Below are 17,421 nucleotides of genomic sequence, written 5' to 3' on the forward strand. Positions count from 1 at the left end.
TAATGGAACTGAAGAGAGTGACCCTATTTGAAATAATTAAACGATTAATTCCCCTTAATTCAAACGTGGCTCGAAATATGGTTCACAATGTTAAACATTTTACTCTATTCCTAGATGACCTAGATGACGTTTCACGAACAGTAAAACATGGAACTTTCAACCTGAACGACCAACTCTCACATTCATATATAATTTCCTGCTAATAAATTGTCTTTTCTAAAGGCAGTGATTTTCCAAATCCTCTATATGATGTGACAAAACAAAAGTAAAAAAAAAGAGAGAGAGAGAGAGAGAGAGAGATTTTCCTCACGACGCGATTAAGAAATGTCAAATGCAAATGTCACATCTCATTAAAAAGCATGGGATCATTAGCAGACTGACAGTTAATTGCAATTTATTGTGATTGGTAAGTGCATGATTAATCTATCTCTCTCAAAAAAAAAATAATAATCTCTCTAAGGCAAATCTTATTTATTAGTACTTTTATTTTAACCCAATGAGTCGACATTTGATTTACCATCTATTAAATCTACCTCAACTAAATTTCAAATTTTAATCCGAAAATAATTTTTAAAAATATGCAATGAATTTACAGAGAAATAGTCTATTGTGACTTTGTAATAAAAAAAAAAAGTTTTTTTTTTCAAGAAAAATGCAAAGGTTCCTTTGCAAAGGTTTTATAAACGTTGTGCAAGAAAGAAAGAAATGAAGAAAACAAAAAGGAGCACACGATGGTTAAGGACATTTGTAGTAGTAAAGAACAACAAGTAGTAGTGTGAGAGGGCTGCGGAAGCTTAAAAGGGAGGACGGTCTCTCAGAGGGGGCGGGTGTACCGGAAACGGCTCTAAAGGCTCTCAACAGTGGCACACCAAAAGAAACAGAAAACCACTGTGGTTCGACAAAGACACACGATCAAGAACCCCTGATCATGGAAGAAATAAGATATATATATATAAATAATTTCACTGAAATCAATAATAATTCAACATCCGGTTACTATATTTTAATTTCCAAGAAGATTAATAATTTTGCACAAAACAAAAAAATGTTTGTTCATCCTGTCACTGTCGAATTGCATTCGGAAGTATAACAATAATTTTATATCGGCGAACACAATAATTTTCGCGCTCGACTTTAGTGGAAAGACAGTTTTCTAAAAAAGAAAAAAAGAAAGGAAGTTGCAGTTTGTTGAAATAACGGGAAAAGTGTTTTTGAAATTCCATTCGTGTGTTATATTTGAACGACACGTATTTCGACTTCCTTTGTGGAGCATTAGCATTGATTAGCTGTTGACAAGTATATACCGCTGTAATCTAAACGGAGAATTTTATGGAGTAAAGAGAAAGAAATTCTCCTAAAAATATTACCAAATAACGATGAGAGTGTTTGTAGTTAACAACAGATCATTCGTATGCAACGAACTTGTCACGTGTGTGTATATATATAGTTGTATAGACGATAGGCCAAAACCCATTCACAACTCAGTGCGTACTCCAGTACATTATTGTCAGACAACTATCCATTTCCGGCGCTATCGTTTCTACGTGTTTGTCATATTTTCATTATATATAGTCAAACACGACAGTTCTTCAAACTGCACAAAAAACTTTCTCCTCATTATTGAAAATTTTATTCGAAACATTATATATTATTTTCCTTTCAAATATTTCTAAACATTCCGTAAATTCGCTTAATTACAAATGCAGAACATTTTCGAAAAAATAGTATTTGGATTGGGATGAGCCAAAGCATGGGATAATTAATTCTAGCTAGTGTATTGAAAACTATTTGGATGGAGGTTAACCAATTCGAAAATTGGTGACAGCGGTGGGATAATTTATTTTATCTGCTGCATTCTAAATACGAAAATTATCAAATGACAAATCCTTATACAAATTTCACTTTAACAAACTCAACAAAAAAGGAAGAAATACAATCCTCCAACAGTCAATTAAGAATCATTTTACTAAACAACTATTTGCTATTGTTTCACATACTTGATGTGATTATCAAAAGGAATTACGAGCTCTCTTTTTGAAAATCTATGCCGCCATGCGGACAATAAGAAATGGTAGGAGGATCTTCCAGGATGAATCGATACATCCGTAGAGTTTGTTGTCTTCTTAAATAAGTATCCCTGATTTTATCTTTCTCCGGATCGTGATTCAGATGCTGTGTGCCGGTGTATATATAAATATACGAGAAGGAAAGGTAATGGACCGGTCTTGAGAAATGGAAGGGCGCCTTCTCGCACCTGACTTTGTGAGCGTGCCTTTCGCGTTTATAGTTGTCGCCGCATGTAACGGATAGTTTCCGCCAGGAGCAAAATCACCTATCGATTTACTTCAACATTGTCGATAGAATTATGCTCAAGTCTCCATAACCCTGACTTAATAGATCACTCGAGTGTCGTTAGGAAACTACTGGTTTTTTTTATTAAAACTCCTCTCTATACTACCTATTTGTAAAACAAGATAGTGATGCCGATAGCATTCTAATATACATAAATGTCTAAATTTATCAAAAATAATTGAAAATCTTTAAACAATTGATTGGAAATAATAATAATTACAAGACAATTTGATAATTAATGGATAGCAATTGATGATTGTGAGAAATAAATAAATTTAAATAATTGAGGGGATTAATTTAAGATTGAGAAAGGAATATATTGAATTGTGTGTGCGGGTTATGGTTTAGAGGCGAATCGGATGATCATGGTAAAAAATTACAAGGCTTTGGGTGGTAGTTAAAAATTATGAACGACAAAAGCGACGATAACCAACATTTATCCACGATTCACATATTCGAAAAAGCATCTGCTTGGTTATTAGTACAAGCAAGAGAAGTCATTATATAACGGACTTTTGCTGTTCAAGAAAACGACGTCAAACTCACCGAGGCATAAAGTTTCAAAAAGGGGTCTCTCTCTCTCTCTCTCTCTCTCTCTCTTGACTTTTTTTCACGTAACGTATACACGTCCTTGCATATAGTTCCATTATACATATGCGTATATCTAAATAAACTTTCCTCAATATTCAAAATTATAAAACAAAAGAGAATTTAGATTTTATTTTCGTAACACAATAGTTGCGAGATTTATAATAAAAAAATAAATCAGTTTCCCTTTTTTTTTTGTACGATTAAGAATTTAATGAAGTGGTAAGTTATTCTCATTTAATATCTGAGAATATAAAAGATTTCATTCGAGCTAATAGAATTTGCAATGAGGAATTTATACAGTTGAGTGGATAGAAAAAAAAACCGTAATTAGTTTCATTAGAATTTCAAAGAGATTTACAATAATTAATTTCGATATAGCGACGTATCAGATTTTCATTTCTCTTTCAACTTTGTAATGTGTGTGCAGGTGCAACAGGTGTGTTTAAAAAAGTCAAACATGGGAGAAAGGACAAACGCAAAACGAACTTTTACTGCGTCTGTATATACATATATAAAGGATCTAATAATGTGTCAAGTCATTTTACGAGCAATGGTTATAAATTTACGACAGTGTATTAGTTCTAATAAGTTTTTCAGGATGTAATAACTTAATATTTGTTGTTTTCTGTCTTATATAGCAATCGCGATCCTGCCGATATACTGTTTATACACTTTTATGTATATCTACTTAACGTTCAATCGAAAGCAAACATAAATTCCAAAGAATGTATTTTATTCACAATGTAAATTGTGTATAGCTGTGACTCAAGTATCACAATGTCCATTGAAAACGGCTTTTATATAGTGTCGAGAAACATTTTTGGACAGCCCGTTACAAATTTATTCATACCGTGGAGTGTAAGTTAAAAAACAGTAAAATAAATGAACTTAGGTAATACAGGTTTAATGAAAGTAGAATAATAATACTTAATTGGAAAGTGACTGGTAGCGAAGTACTGGTTGACAGAATTCGTTTTCCGTAATTATAAAAGTAGCTAGTACTCTGAATTCGGATGAGGATGATAAATTAGTGACATCGGTGGAATAATTAAAACCAAAGTATTCGGATTTGACACCAAATCAAAAATTGGTGACAGCGGTGGGATAAAATCTATTCGGATGGATTCCAAAGCATCAGTGATGGGATAATAAATTCTAGCTTCAGCTAGAAATGGATGCTACAACCCGAGCTAATTCCCCGAAAGTTTTGGTTAAATTGGTTATACAGTCTGTCAAATTGGCAGGTCTGATTCAGACATCATGCTCTTTGGAAGTACTATTCGTTTAGTTGGATTAGCCGAACTGTATGGCAGTAACAGTTCCATGTTAATTCAGTTATACGATATGACAGAAACAACAAGAATTATGGCAGTAATAACGAAAAATTTCTTTCAGTGTAAAGGAACCTAAAATTCGAAACAATACAGAAATTATTCACTATCAAATATTGAAACAGTATTGTAATTTCTATTTATATTTCTGATGAAAACGAACTTCTAATAAGTTGCTGTTCGCCTCATCACTAGAAGAGACTTTCCAATTCACATTCAACCTCATATTGAGAGGTCAAATCAAAACCTTGGAAGCAATAAAAATGTCTTCATGACACATTAAGTGCCTTTTCTTGAATCAGATTCCAAGATCTCATTAAAAGACACACATTTGCATACATATATTCAATTGCAGTGAAGAAGACAAATAATAAACTCCTCTAGCATCAATATAAAATCATTTCTGGAACGACCCCGTACATCATTTTGAAATGTACAAAGAAGCAATACGTGTGTACAAAGGCGTGTCCGTTGATGCGTCGAAGGACCTCGAACAAGGAATACATAAGGTATAGAAGGTGGCAAAGGTGGAGGAGGAGGTTGGATGGAATAGTTGAAGGATCGTACATGGAGGTGGAGGTGAAGGTGGAGGGTGGAGGTGAAGCAAGAGAAGAAGGGAGGGGGGGGCGAGTTCGCAAAGTTCTGGCTGGGTGAGCGCACGTCCGGTCATTAACAGAGCTTATCTACATGAGCACACCTCAAACGTACCCAACCAAACCTCGTTCCCGCGTAAATATATATATATACACACAAATACGCATCAAAGTCACATAATGTATTGTACTCGCCATTGTAAAGCGAGCATATAATTCCACGTATTGCTGAGAAAAAAAACCCTTTTTATTTTATTCGGCAATATTTTTGCCCCCGAATATATAAATCAGAATAAATAAATTTTGTATATACTTAATTCGCAAAAAAGATTATTTTTAGAAATAAAGAAAAACTCACCAACTGTGTGTCGTCGGTTGTACGCTGATAAGGAATTGATGAAGTCAACATTTCTGGACTTACCTGAAACAAAAAGGAAAAAATTAGTAAAATTTGTTTCTTTTTTTTTTTGCAATCTGTAAAAATTCGATATAACTAACCGAAGAGTATTTCTGAGAATTTATAATCACGTGCGTAATAGAGACAGGTCGAGTGTACTAAAACCTAACGACCGGAACGGCAGTTAAGTTTTTCGTGAACGATTAGAAATTTTAAAACCTGCCCACTACCTGTTGCTATACAGTATATTACAATAAGAAAAAAAATATATATATTCAGGCCAAAATCAAAAAATAATTAGCAATTTTTGAATCTCCATATAAAGAGAAATATTTATTTTCGTAATAATCAAGATAATGCCTGCTTCTGAAAATCATTTGAATTACAAATGAATTCACCCTTTTTGTGGAAGTCAAAATAGGTAATTACATGGTTTATATAAGGTAGGGGAAGAAGTACGTTTTTTTTCTTAATTCAGAGAAAAACGAAACAAATACCAGTGGCAAGTGCAACAAAAGGGAGTTTTTGAGTGCGGCAGTGACTTCGAGAGAGCCTAACACACATATATAAATAGAGAGAGAGAGAAAGAATGGTGTACAGAGGTCACAATGAGGAGGGCAAAGCAAAAAGTGGAAGCACGCTTCGCTGATCCCGCCACACCGCGCACCGACGCCACCGCGTTGACTCTCCAAGTACCCAAGCACACAATGAGTGAGCTCAAAAGAGTGAACGAATCATTGCAATGCAATATTCTTAATAGTCTTTTTCCATTTAGATTTACCTTCTCTTAACATCAATTATGACACTCGTACAATAATAAAGCAAAATAAAATTAAAAAAAAATTGTTCCACATCACAAATTAAATTCTTTTAAAAAAAATACAAACTTCCGTTTGTGATTCCATTTTTTTTTATTCTTCTTTTTACGAAAGAGCATGTCGAAATTACAAAACAATAAGTACTTACGCAATATAAAATTGCGATCCTAATGAAAAAATTTATTAATCCTATTCGAATAAAATAATTAATTTTGATAAAATTTTTTAAAAAATGAAATTATAAATTAAAGACTTAAATTTTTGAAAAAAGAAAAGACATTCTTTGTGAATTTATTGAAAAGAACGAAGGGAAGTTTGCGGTTAAAGGGAGCAGTAAGTATTCCTCATTGTCTCCCTCTGTTTGTATGTATTCGCATATAAATACAAGAGAAGAAGAGACAGGGTGAGCGCGCAATCCTGTTCGTCCACCTCGTGGGAGACTTGTCTCTTTTAACTTAATTAAACGGCTCTCTTTTGCTTGTCTCAAACGTCCCAGATTGCATTTAACTATATGGTAAAAAATGGACTTGGCCTGAGAAAAACTGGTATAGTATATAGTTGATTTTGTGTATTTACCCAGGATATGCTTATTATAAAATTTTTTTCTCCCTCCCCCTCCTCCAAAATTATGTGTGTAAATATATTCTAGATTAAATTTACATATATTCAAATAATAATTACTAACGACACATTATTCTTTTATAGTTATTTCAGATATAGTTAGAAGTTTATATCGACTGTAAATAGAGGTATAATAAGTATTATTAACATTAATTTACATTCGTAGTATATTAATAACCGTTTGGGAAAGAATAAATATTTTTAAAAATTCTTATAAATTTTTAGATTATAATCGACAGGTACTGTATAAATTCCCATACTGATGATAATGATTCAACCACGGTTAGTAAAAATTACAATAGAAATTATAACAATCGAAACAAGTATGGCATAATTTACAATACAGATGGTAATAAAATTCAAAGGCTAATAAAAAAATATTCCAACTTCCTCATATTTTCTATATTAATCGCTTCATTTTAAAATGAATTTTTGGAAAATGGAAAGATTCATTTCATGAAGATTGAAATGCAAGAGCTTGAAATTTCCGCTTGAGGGATGACTCGAGTGTTAATCGAGCGTGTTTTGCAAACGCGTCGAGTGTGAATTTCTCGGTATGGCTTTGGGCCATCTCGGGAGTATGGAGTATAAGGACGGCATTCGAGTAATTAAATCGTCGCAAATAAAGCGCCTTTCGAGAGTTGGGAGTTGAACGGTTGCCATTGAGAAGAGAGACACACATCCATCCCGAAGGGCAATCCCGAGATTAACCCGCGGGACATAATTCGCAGTACGCGCATCTAATCGAGTGCCTAAGGCTATCATTAGTCACTTTCAGTCTGCTTTTAATCCCCAGAACATTTTCATCGACACTTTATATTGATACGTATATAACTATTTTTTATGCAATATTGATTCACTCTGATTCATTAATCCCTCATTGTATTAATAATTGATTCTTTTAATTATAATGCAGATAATAACAACAGAAATGCGTATAGTAGAAATTACAATACAGATTATAATTATCCGGATTTATTTATAGCAAAATAAATAAGATTCATTTGTTATAAAATGTATTGAAAAACAAATTCGAATAAATCACTGATATTCCCATGGAGAAGAATTGTTTCCCAGAAAAATTGTAAACTGTAATCGGACGTGATCGGAGAATTTAATTTGAATGATACGCTTGAGATTGTTTTGGCCCTCTGATTAATTCAGTATATATGTATAGGTTTCCGGGGCCTCAATGAATATTGAACAGCGAGTGAGAGAGAGAGAGAAAAGGTTTGTGGGAAATTGGAAAAAGAGTGGGGCCTCCTATCACCCTTTTGGATGAATTCTCGTTTACAGGTGTTTCACTGCCATATAAATACACACGTGAGAATGTGTCACAGGTGCTGCCCTCGTGGGTCTTTTTTCCTCCCTCTTTATTATTGTTTCGCACTATAAACGACTATTATTATTTCCATTCCATTATACGATATAGGGGGGTTGGTGAGCAGGAATCAAAAGGAAATTACACTTTTCCCAAACGATTTATGACCTAAACGTTATGAGCAACTGACTTTTGTGTACATAAATTAACTCGCCCCATTTTTTTGATGACACTTAAAACACACGTTTTATAAACAGATTTTTTTCTATTAATGCTATATGTTCGCAAAATAAAATGTGAATAAAAATTGTTATTTCTGAATTTTATAAAAATTAAAAATACAAAATAACAGTGACCAGTGTTAAAATATGTAAATTACAAAAAACGAATTTTGTGTGGGAGCCACTTTTCACGGTTCTCGAACAATGAAACTCTTCAAAGTACGTATTAAGAGCTTTTGTTTGTTCTTTTTTTTTCTCTCTATTCGTTTCGTTTCCTTTCCGGGGTGTTTGTAACGAAAAAAAACGATCCTTTAAAGTAGAATTCGCAACGCAATTTTCGTTTCTTATTCCCCGGAGAGGAATTAATTACCCTTGTGGTAGCAAGTCCATCTTGAAAGAAGAGTAGCTCTGGAAGGGCGTCGTCGTTAATACGTAGTTAATACGTAGTTAGGTGAGCAATGTGTTTCTTCACTGAGTTTCGAGATATGTATATACAATACGTATATATGCGAAACGGAAGGAGGTTCCTTAGTGTAACACACAGCTAATGGGTAAATTAATAGGTTGCGTGTTATGGTACAACACATATACATATACAGACTTTATAGCCCGCTTATTATTCCGTGTTACTTGTTGCCTCCGAAATATATACCCACTAGTTCGAAAGACAAGTTGCACAAATTGTCGCAATAAACAGACACATAAGGAAAATTGTTTCATTTCAAGGAAACGAAAAATTGCAGCAGTTATATAGGATATAATTGTATATATATATAGAGTATTTTTTTATTCTATATCATTTGCAATTATATTATTAAATTATTCTTTTTATCGGGTTAAGTATTTACCCTCATGTTTTTCAAGTATCGTTATAAGAGCTGACTTTAGACGAGTATAACAGTGAGAACAAGTGCACGCATAATCCCACGAGTATGTCCATTGTGCACAAACTTTTTCTCTTTTCAAATTTTTTCTTGCATTTATGACCCCTAATAATAATCTGTATTATTTTTGAAACAAACTTTTTAATTAAAAACAGAAATGAAATTTATAAGTTTTTCAAAATTTTAATTTTGAACTGATGAAACTAATTTTAATGTTGCTTTTAAATGTTAGGTTTTATGAAAAATAAAATTGTAAAGGTGTGGTCTCGAAAGAGGAGTGATTCTCACGTTATAGCTCAGAGAATTTTCAAACAGTGGGTGCTTAACGTGCAATATGGCGGATTGGATGGGACCAGTGACGTCATTGTGTCACGGCTGGCCGAGCAGCCGACGCGCCATTAACATCAACTCTCAGTGTTATCTATGGGCTTTGCATGAATCTACTCTCCGCGTTCCTTCATTGTCTGCGAAATAAAACAACAACTATATATTCAACACGAGAAAACAATTATCCAAGCGCTATATAGCGTGCGAAGTCTCTCTTCCCGAAAAAAAACAAGACAATGTAAATTCCTAATGACGAAACCCCTCTACTTTATAATCAACCCAAATTCCCATTTAAATGATTCCATATTCTGCTATTAATTAAATATTAGTTTTGTTTCTTTTTTGAAAGGAAGTATTTTTTCGGACTCAATCGTGTGTAACATGATTGCCAAAGCGTAGGTGTTCACCAGGCGTGGTATAGAGAATGCCCTGGTCGTATCCGATCGGCGCAGGCGGGACGATGTGGAGGTCAGAGGGTTTGTCTCCTCTCTGTCTCTCGGCCATGGCAGACTGAGCAATGCTCAGGGCAAAGAGGACCAACATCAGGAGGAGGAACACGACTGTCAGAGGAGAGAGAAAGAAAGAGAGTGAGAAACAGGATTCATCGAGGATTGGACAAACGAGACTCCTCCCGCGTTATCTACGTCCAACCTGCACCCACGCATCAACTTCATCATGCATAAACAGAATGTGTATGTGATGTACTACACAAATGCCCACCATCACTAAAATCAACTCTCCTTATTCAACAAAGCAATTTTTTTTAGTTGTATATGTGAATTTTTCCCCTTCGTATTGGAACAAATAAATAATTTATTTATATATTATTAATTAATAAAACAAAAAGGAATGTATTTTTCCTCCCAAATAGAATAAAATATTTTACTTCCAATATCCAAGAAATGATTTCGTTAAAGAGAGAAACGGAAACAAAATTTTATTATACTCTGAAGCGAGATTTCTCAAACGGACAGGGTCCATAACTTAATTTTCTATCTTTTCCTATATAAGTGAATCAATATGCGAGGAATATACGAAAATTTGATTTGAAAAATAAATAAAGAAACAAGCACTGTATAAACTAATTGTGCTTTATCAACTTGTCAGGCAGAACGGAAGTGTTATCATCATACAGTAGTCGAGTGTTAATGCAAATTGTTTCTGATAATTCAAATCGCTGATTACGATGTTTGTAATTAAAACGTTGCTCGCTTCTTCTAGATTGTGTATTAGAAAACATTTTATTTAAAAAAAAGAATAGTTTTAAAATCAAAACTCAAATTCAAAAATTTTAGAAATAACAATATTTTCAACTCTTAATTTGGATTTAATACTGTGCGTTATTCAACTATTTTTTTCCACTTGATGTTACAAGTGCAGCGCAAAAAAAAGAAGAAAAAAAATTAAGCTCCGGCGTTATTCTGACGCCAAGTTTGTACCGTTACAGAGTATATATAAGCCCTTGAGGCGATCGGCTGCAATCCGATTGTCTTTTGTTTTTCCTACTCGTTACTCAGGCCTGTTCCACACGGCAACTTCGAACCTGTTCTCCAAGTGCTTCTGTCGTCGTTTACCACTTATATACAAGTACACACGCATGTTGTTGTCTTGTGCAGTACAACTTGAAATACATATCTATATATGTACGATACAATCCAGTTTTCTCGAGATCTTTGGTCAAAATTAAGGGATTCGATTTCTATACATATTTCTAGAGTTTCTCACATGACACTATATCATTCAACTATCTATATTTACACTTATTAACCTCACCCATTAGCATCCGTATACTATAACAAAAAAAAAGATTATTTCTAATTATTTTCCTCAAATGATATATTATCAAGTTATAATTTTATTCAAATACTACTTTCCAGTTTTCTCCTACAAAATAAATTCTAAAAAAAAGACACATTAAACAATATGAAACTTTTTTTTACGATCCAAAGAACCTGTTTTATCATAAAACAGCAATTGATGAAAATTAAATTAAATTCGATTCCTACAGATTGATATACTTTTTCTTTTTTTGGAGGAAAAAAAATAATCTCGGAAGCATCCTGTTAATGACACGTTCAACTTCATGTTTCGAGTATATACATACGTGGTAAGAACTTTAATCGAGTGCGCCTTTCGTTCGCGTTAATTACCGATTCGAATTACCATGATCCAAGCGGAGGAACGAATTGTTGATGAGACGAAGCTATACACAGAATGGCAAGATCAACCTCAGCCAATGTATATAGAATAACACATATATATATACAGAGAGTACTCTTGAGCGGGTATTGCCCTTATTCCTTCACGAGAAACTAAAGAAACGCGAAGCTGGATTAAAACAACCCAGAGTTAAAGTCATTAAAAGACGAAACTTATACTGATTAACGAAACACTTATATATCTATAAAACTCCACTAATTTAATACTCAATTATAAACAATTTTTCAAGCATTTTAAACGCTTCACTTTATAATCATTGCGTTTAGAAATAAAATAATAAATAATTTTTATAATCTAATTTAGAAACAAGAAAGCTAAAAATGTTTTAATTAAACGTTTAAATAATAAAAATTCGTTCAAATGGAACAAAATTTAAAGCATTTGAAAATTTCATTAGCTGTTGAACGCCATTTTAATCACAACAATGGCGTCAAACAAACAGCTGATCCACCTCGAATTTTCAACTACAATTAATAACATTATTTTTCAATTAATTTCAATTCTTTCTCGTGTAATCTTTCAATAAAAAACTGAAAGAATACCTAATAGAGGTTTCATGATTTGAAAAAAAAGAACAACAAAAAAAAGTGAAAGGTAATAATTATCCTGGATCTGTCAAGGCACATATACACAGACACCCAAGAGGGATTATTACAAGCGACTGTAAGATACAAATGCATATATAAATGCTGCAAATGTCGATGGACGTTTTTAATTAGGTCTTCGTCAATCAAACCAGTTGAATGGAGCCGCGAATGAACACGCGAGAGTCAGAACAGGTTGAAGAACTTGCCAGGAAGTCGACATAACAAGCAAGCGGCCTATCCTTTTATTTCGTATTTAATTAGCAGTATTACCTTCCCCTCTTCTTTTGTCAACTATATACGCACTCGAAATAGTCTTTCTAAAGCACACTCTCGGTAGAGCACCTCATAAATTGACTTTTGTCGATTTCCTGCTTCACAGTCAGAAAATGAATGACTACTACCAATGCCCGTGGGATCGTGGCACGATTAAACTGCAATCGGAAAAAGGCTATAAGATTGCGATAAAAGTGAGACCAAAAAAAGAATATGAATGGCCACCGCACCCATTCATGTCTTGATTTATATAAATAAATCTCGCTTTGTAATTTTCATTTAAAATATCCAAAATTACTAAAAATTAATTTTGGTTCATTTGAAAAAAAATGAATTAGAATACTATATATGTTTGCCGGAAACAGTGCGTGCAAGGAAGACTCTGAAACAACAAGAGGTAGAAAGGGCTCAGGAATCGGTCCAGCTGCGGATGCTGAGGCGATGAGGACGCTTTGAGAAAAGAGAAAATAGAAGCTTGGGAGGGAAAGAAGCAAAAAAGAAAAAAAAACGAAAGGGAAAGAGGACGCGAGGGAGCCGAGCTCCTCGACTTATAAATAAATCTTGATCGCGTGGCTCTCATCCCCACCCAGGTATATGGCGTACTCTTCGAACGTGTTCTCCCTTCTTTGCCGTTCTATACACACGATCTTTAAAGCCAGTTTCACATTCGCAGATCTTGAACACAACGTTTCGACTTTCAAGAATCCGCTACCCTTCTTTAAATTTTATTTCCATTGCATACAAAAAATGTTAAAAAAGTAATGTTTACCCAAAAACTTTTATAACAAATAAATCTCTTCTCTATAAATTCTTCTTTCGATAAGAAAAAAACCAGAAAATAAGGTATAATTTCATCGAAGAGGGCAGGGCAGTTTTGAATAAGTAGAATTATGTTTTTTTTTTTTTTTTGCTTTTCCGCGGGTATTAAAACGAACGCACGACGCACGTCAAGTTTTATCTAATATTTTCTTTTTAATTTTTGTTTTATTTCTCGTATGGCATCAAAATGCACATATGAAGAGAACAGAATCTCCGAGCATCTCTCTCTCTCTCTCTTTCTCTCTTGTGTACCACGATGAACTTAATACCTCGCGGTAAAACCTGTTCGGCTTCCTACCATACACATTCGCGGCCTATGTTTTCCATCTGCGACGCCTTGCGGCAGAATCAATTATTTATTTCGTTATTTTATTTGCTTAACGTCGTGGCGCTAATCAACGCGCAAACTCGAAAGTACCTTGACGTCCGTTCGAATCAAATATATTTATATATGTGTGTGCGACACCGACTTTTATGCTCATGCTACATACTTTAACGCTTTTCTCTCATATCTTAATTATATAAGTTGAAAAATTTCATAATTACTCGCAAAATATTGAATATCAATAAATAAATGAGAAAAAAAACTTTGCATTAGTAAAATGTAAATAGAAAAAAAACTTTACGAAACAAACAATTATAAAATACAAACGAAATTAAAAAACAGTTTTGAAGAAATATAAAAATCACAATATAAAAAAAAATTACAAGAAAGATAATTGAAATGGAACAAAGTTAAAATTATTTGAAAATACGAAGTGGATTTAACTCTAGCCATTGTTATCACGTGATCACAATGGCGCTCTGGTAACAGCTGATCCACCTCGAATTTTCAAAACCAATTAATTTCTTTCTCTTACGATCAATTTTGATCATCTTTTTTATTTTTAATTAAAAAAATTGAAAGTACATTTAAAGTTACTGAAAAAAGAAATTTTTTTTGTTCACTGAGAGAAGAAAATGCATTTTAAAAGTAACGTTTAGAACATTGAAAAATAAAAAACAAAAGTGGAAACTGATATATAGAAAATTGTGCGAGTAATAAATATCGAAATAATGTGTATGTTGATTGATAAAATCGAAAGAGGAAACAAAAATTAGTTGCAGAAGGCAATTCTCAGAAGTGTTAAGATTTAAAGTTTCGTGTTTTGCTATATACTACATTCGACAGAGCTATGAAACAAGTCATGATTTATGAGAGCGGAAATCGGTGTATAGTTATACCCCGGTAACTATATCACATTTTAACTAATGTATATAAATTTTCCCCGAGGGGCCACACCGTTAGATAGTTATCGCTTTTGTGTTTGAGACTTTTCAAATGCAACTATATATATATACATACATGGAGACTATTTTAATTTAACACCAATAGACTCCAAATGGATTTAAAAATCCTTTCACTTTATTTCCCTAAAGTCCCGGTTAAAGAGCAAACGACATCCGCTTGTCTTTCGTGACGCTTCCGGTCACCGTTCTCCACCAACAGATTCACGTTCACCATCCGAGACATAAATTTACCTAAACAATATGTCTATATCATGAGTTTTTTTTAATTTTTAATATATTCGAGAGGAGAAAAATGAATTTGTGATACTTATCAAATCTGGAATTAACAAATTTTGTTTGGTCGCTATAACTAATCTGTATTAAAGTCACGACAATAAAATTAGTTTCAGATTTAGTAATTACAATTCATTTTTCTCTGTGTAGAAAATAATTTTTTAAGCTTACCAAAAAGAGACGAATCAGATGAGAATGAGATCTTACCTGAAACAAAAGAGAAAAGAAAAAAAAAATTAAAAATAGTTTTAGCGGATTTTAAAATTAATTATATTTGTTGAAACAATAGATTCCCTTTGGCTCGCATCTAATTAATGTGTATTTATATATATTGAAGGTGGGCATTGAAAGGGAAGAATTATCGTGAAATGCAATACCAAAGACGTGTGCGTATGGAACACAGCAAAAAGGAAATGCATTTCCCGAGGATATATATGCACTCGGAGAAAAATACAAGACTGCTCCCACTGTTGCTGGACCAGTGTGTATGTGTGTATATAGTGGTTGCAAAATCCTAAGAAACGATCTAGAGTGTCAGGATGGCTGGCACCTGATTGCACGAGTGGCAATTGCTGAGCGTCAGGATGCTGCAAAGCCGAAGAAGAAGAAGAAGAAGAAGAAGGAGAAAAAGTTAAAAATTATGAAAGCAAGAGAACTAAAGAGAAATGAGAGAAGGCATATAATAGAAAAGAAAAGATTCAGTTGATGTGTGTATATGTGCTCCTCCTTCTTTGTCGACTGGTTTTCAACAAACTCCATTTCACCTACGCAATATCACGGATTTACCTGGGCAACCTTCACGACCTTGGCAATTATAAGCAGCAAATCTTCCACGGCGACGTTTGAAAATAACACCGAACTTGGAAAATAACTGTTCATTATCGAGTCTAGTCTCTAATTTTCGAGTTTCCTTCTACAAATCGTTTTCAAATGATTTATATACAAATTGTTATAAAAAAAAAGTTAATCTTTAGGTCAACAACCAATGACCTGGTTATTAACTATCATACTCGAATTTTAAATTGCTTCCTTCAATATTCTTTTTTGCTATTACATCCTTTCGTTACCTTTCTGAAATATAATCTTTTTCTCTCTTTCATTGATAATTAGAACAAAAACAAGTTATTTAAAAAACTTAAAATGTCATTAAAACTTTTTTTTCAAAAAAAAAAGTGAATTTAATTGAGTAAAAAGTGTTTTTTTTTCTTTATAATTGAAGCATCTAATATGGGATATAACGATATTTTATTGTTTAGTAGTTTCCTTATGAATATTAAACAAGATAAAGAAGAGTACTTGGTCAGTTACTGTTTCCTGCTATCATGTTCGCATATATAAAATCAATAAAGTTGATTATCGGAATAGACTATCATTAATAGAACCTGAAGTTGTCGATAAACTTCACACCTCCGGGACAAAATTGTAAAAAAGGGTTTCATTTAGAAAATAATTCTACGTTTCATATATAATAAAATATTGCCCTATTGATTAATAAACATTTAATCCATAGAGATCAATAAAATTAATTATTATACCGGTATATATATATAAATTATTGATGCTACTGATCAATAATATGTCAATTATTCCAATCGATAACGATCAGTTATCAATTATTTTAAACAGATATTGATCAGTAAAATCAATTATTTCACTAGATTTTTATTTTAATTTTCATACCTTGAAAAAAATTGTTTGATTCAAATAATCCGTTACTTGACTATTATCAGATAAATATTTACTTGAACCAAATAAATTTTCGAATCAAATAATTGAAATAAATAAACTATATTTGAAACAATAATTTCTTTATTTGAAATTTTAATTGACTCAAATAATATAATTATTTCATATTTATTTGATAACAGTCAACTAATCGATTATTTGAATCGAATAAATTTTTTTTTTCAGTGACAGATATGTAACAATTGCGGAAATATTTTAATTTTTTTTTTATATATTCCATATACGACTGTGGGATAAACTTTATTATATCGAGAAAGGATACGATAGCAGAACGAGAAAAATAATGGCCAATGTCTTTCGAGTAACTTATCAAAAAAACCTTGTAATAAAATGATAAAACTGAAACCACAAAGGAAGTCGTTTTGAACCTATTAGTCAGAGATGCAATATTAATCTCTCTCTATTTCAAAAAATCAAGAACATAATAAACAAAAATATTGTTTATAAAAGAAATGTTTCTTTTCGATACTTCTCTAATAAATAAAAATTTATTTCTACAATAAAAGATTTTTTTTTAATAACATATTTTATAATAAAAAATAATTATAATTATTTTATTATTGTATAATAAAATATTTTAATATAAAAAATGTTATAATAGAAGATTTCTCTGAATAAAAAAAAATGGATTCGTTTTTGAAAAACTAAAATCATATAAAAATAACTGATTGCTAGCCATTCAGGTTTTTGCTCGCTCGCTCTCCCTCATGTCACTTGAACTTGTGTGATAGGTATTAATTTATGTAAATCGAAAGAG

The 17,421-nt window shown here is 32.5% G+C and overlaps 1 protein-coding gene across 5 annotated transcripts in view; it reads right to left on the reverse strand.

The window, feature by feature from the left end:
* The window catches only part of LOC127284267 (ETS-like protein pointed), a 94,072-nt gene that overhangs the window by 41,048 nt on the left and 35,603 nt on the right, over nucleotides 1-17,421 (reverse strand). For 3 of the 5 annotated variants that reach the window (XM_051309651.1, XM_051309674.1, XM_051309643.1), the window contains 2 exons: nucleotides 15,090-15,125; nucleotides 5,226-5,288 (listed from right to left, as the gene is read on the reverse strand). The exons of 1 other annotated variant lie outside the window; for it this stretch is intronic. In XM_051309651.1, coding sequence (XP_051165608.1) covers nucleotides 5,226-5,288; nucleotides 15,090-15,125 — 99 coding nt within the window. The remainder of the gene's footprint in view (nucleotides 1-5,225; nucleotides 5,289-15,089; nucleotides 15,126-17,421) is intronic. One more of the 5 variants, XM_051309658.1, reaches the window with a different exon arrangement.

Source organism: Leptopilina boulardi, unplaced genomic scaffold (genome assembly GCF_019393585.1).
Source record: "Leptopilina boulardi isolate dan_hultmark-lab unplaced genomic scaffold, ZJU_Lbou_2.1 LbouV2_119, whole genome shotgun sequence".
Taxonomy (NCBI): Eukaryota; Metazoa; Arthropoda; class Insecta; order Hymenoptera; family Figitidae; genus Leptopilina; species Leptopilina boulardi.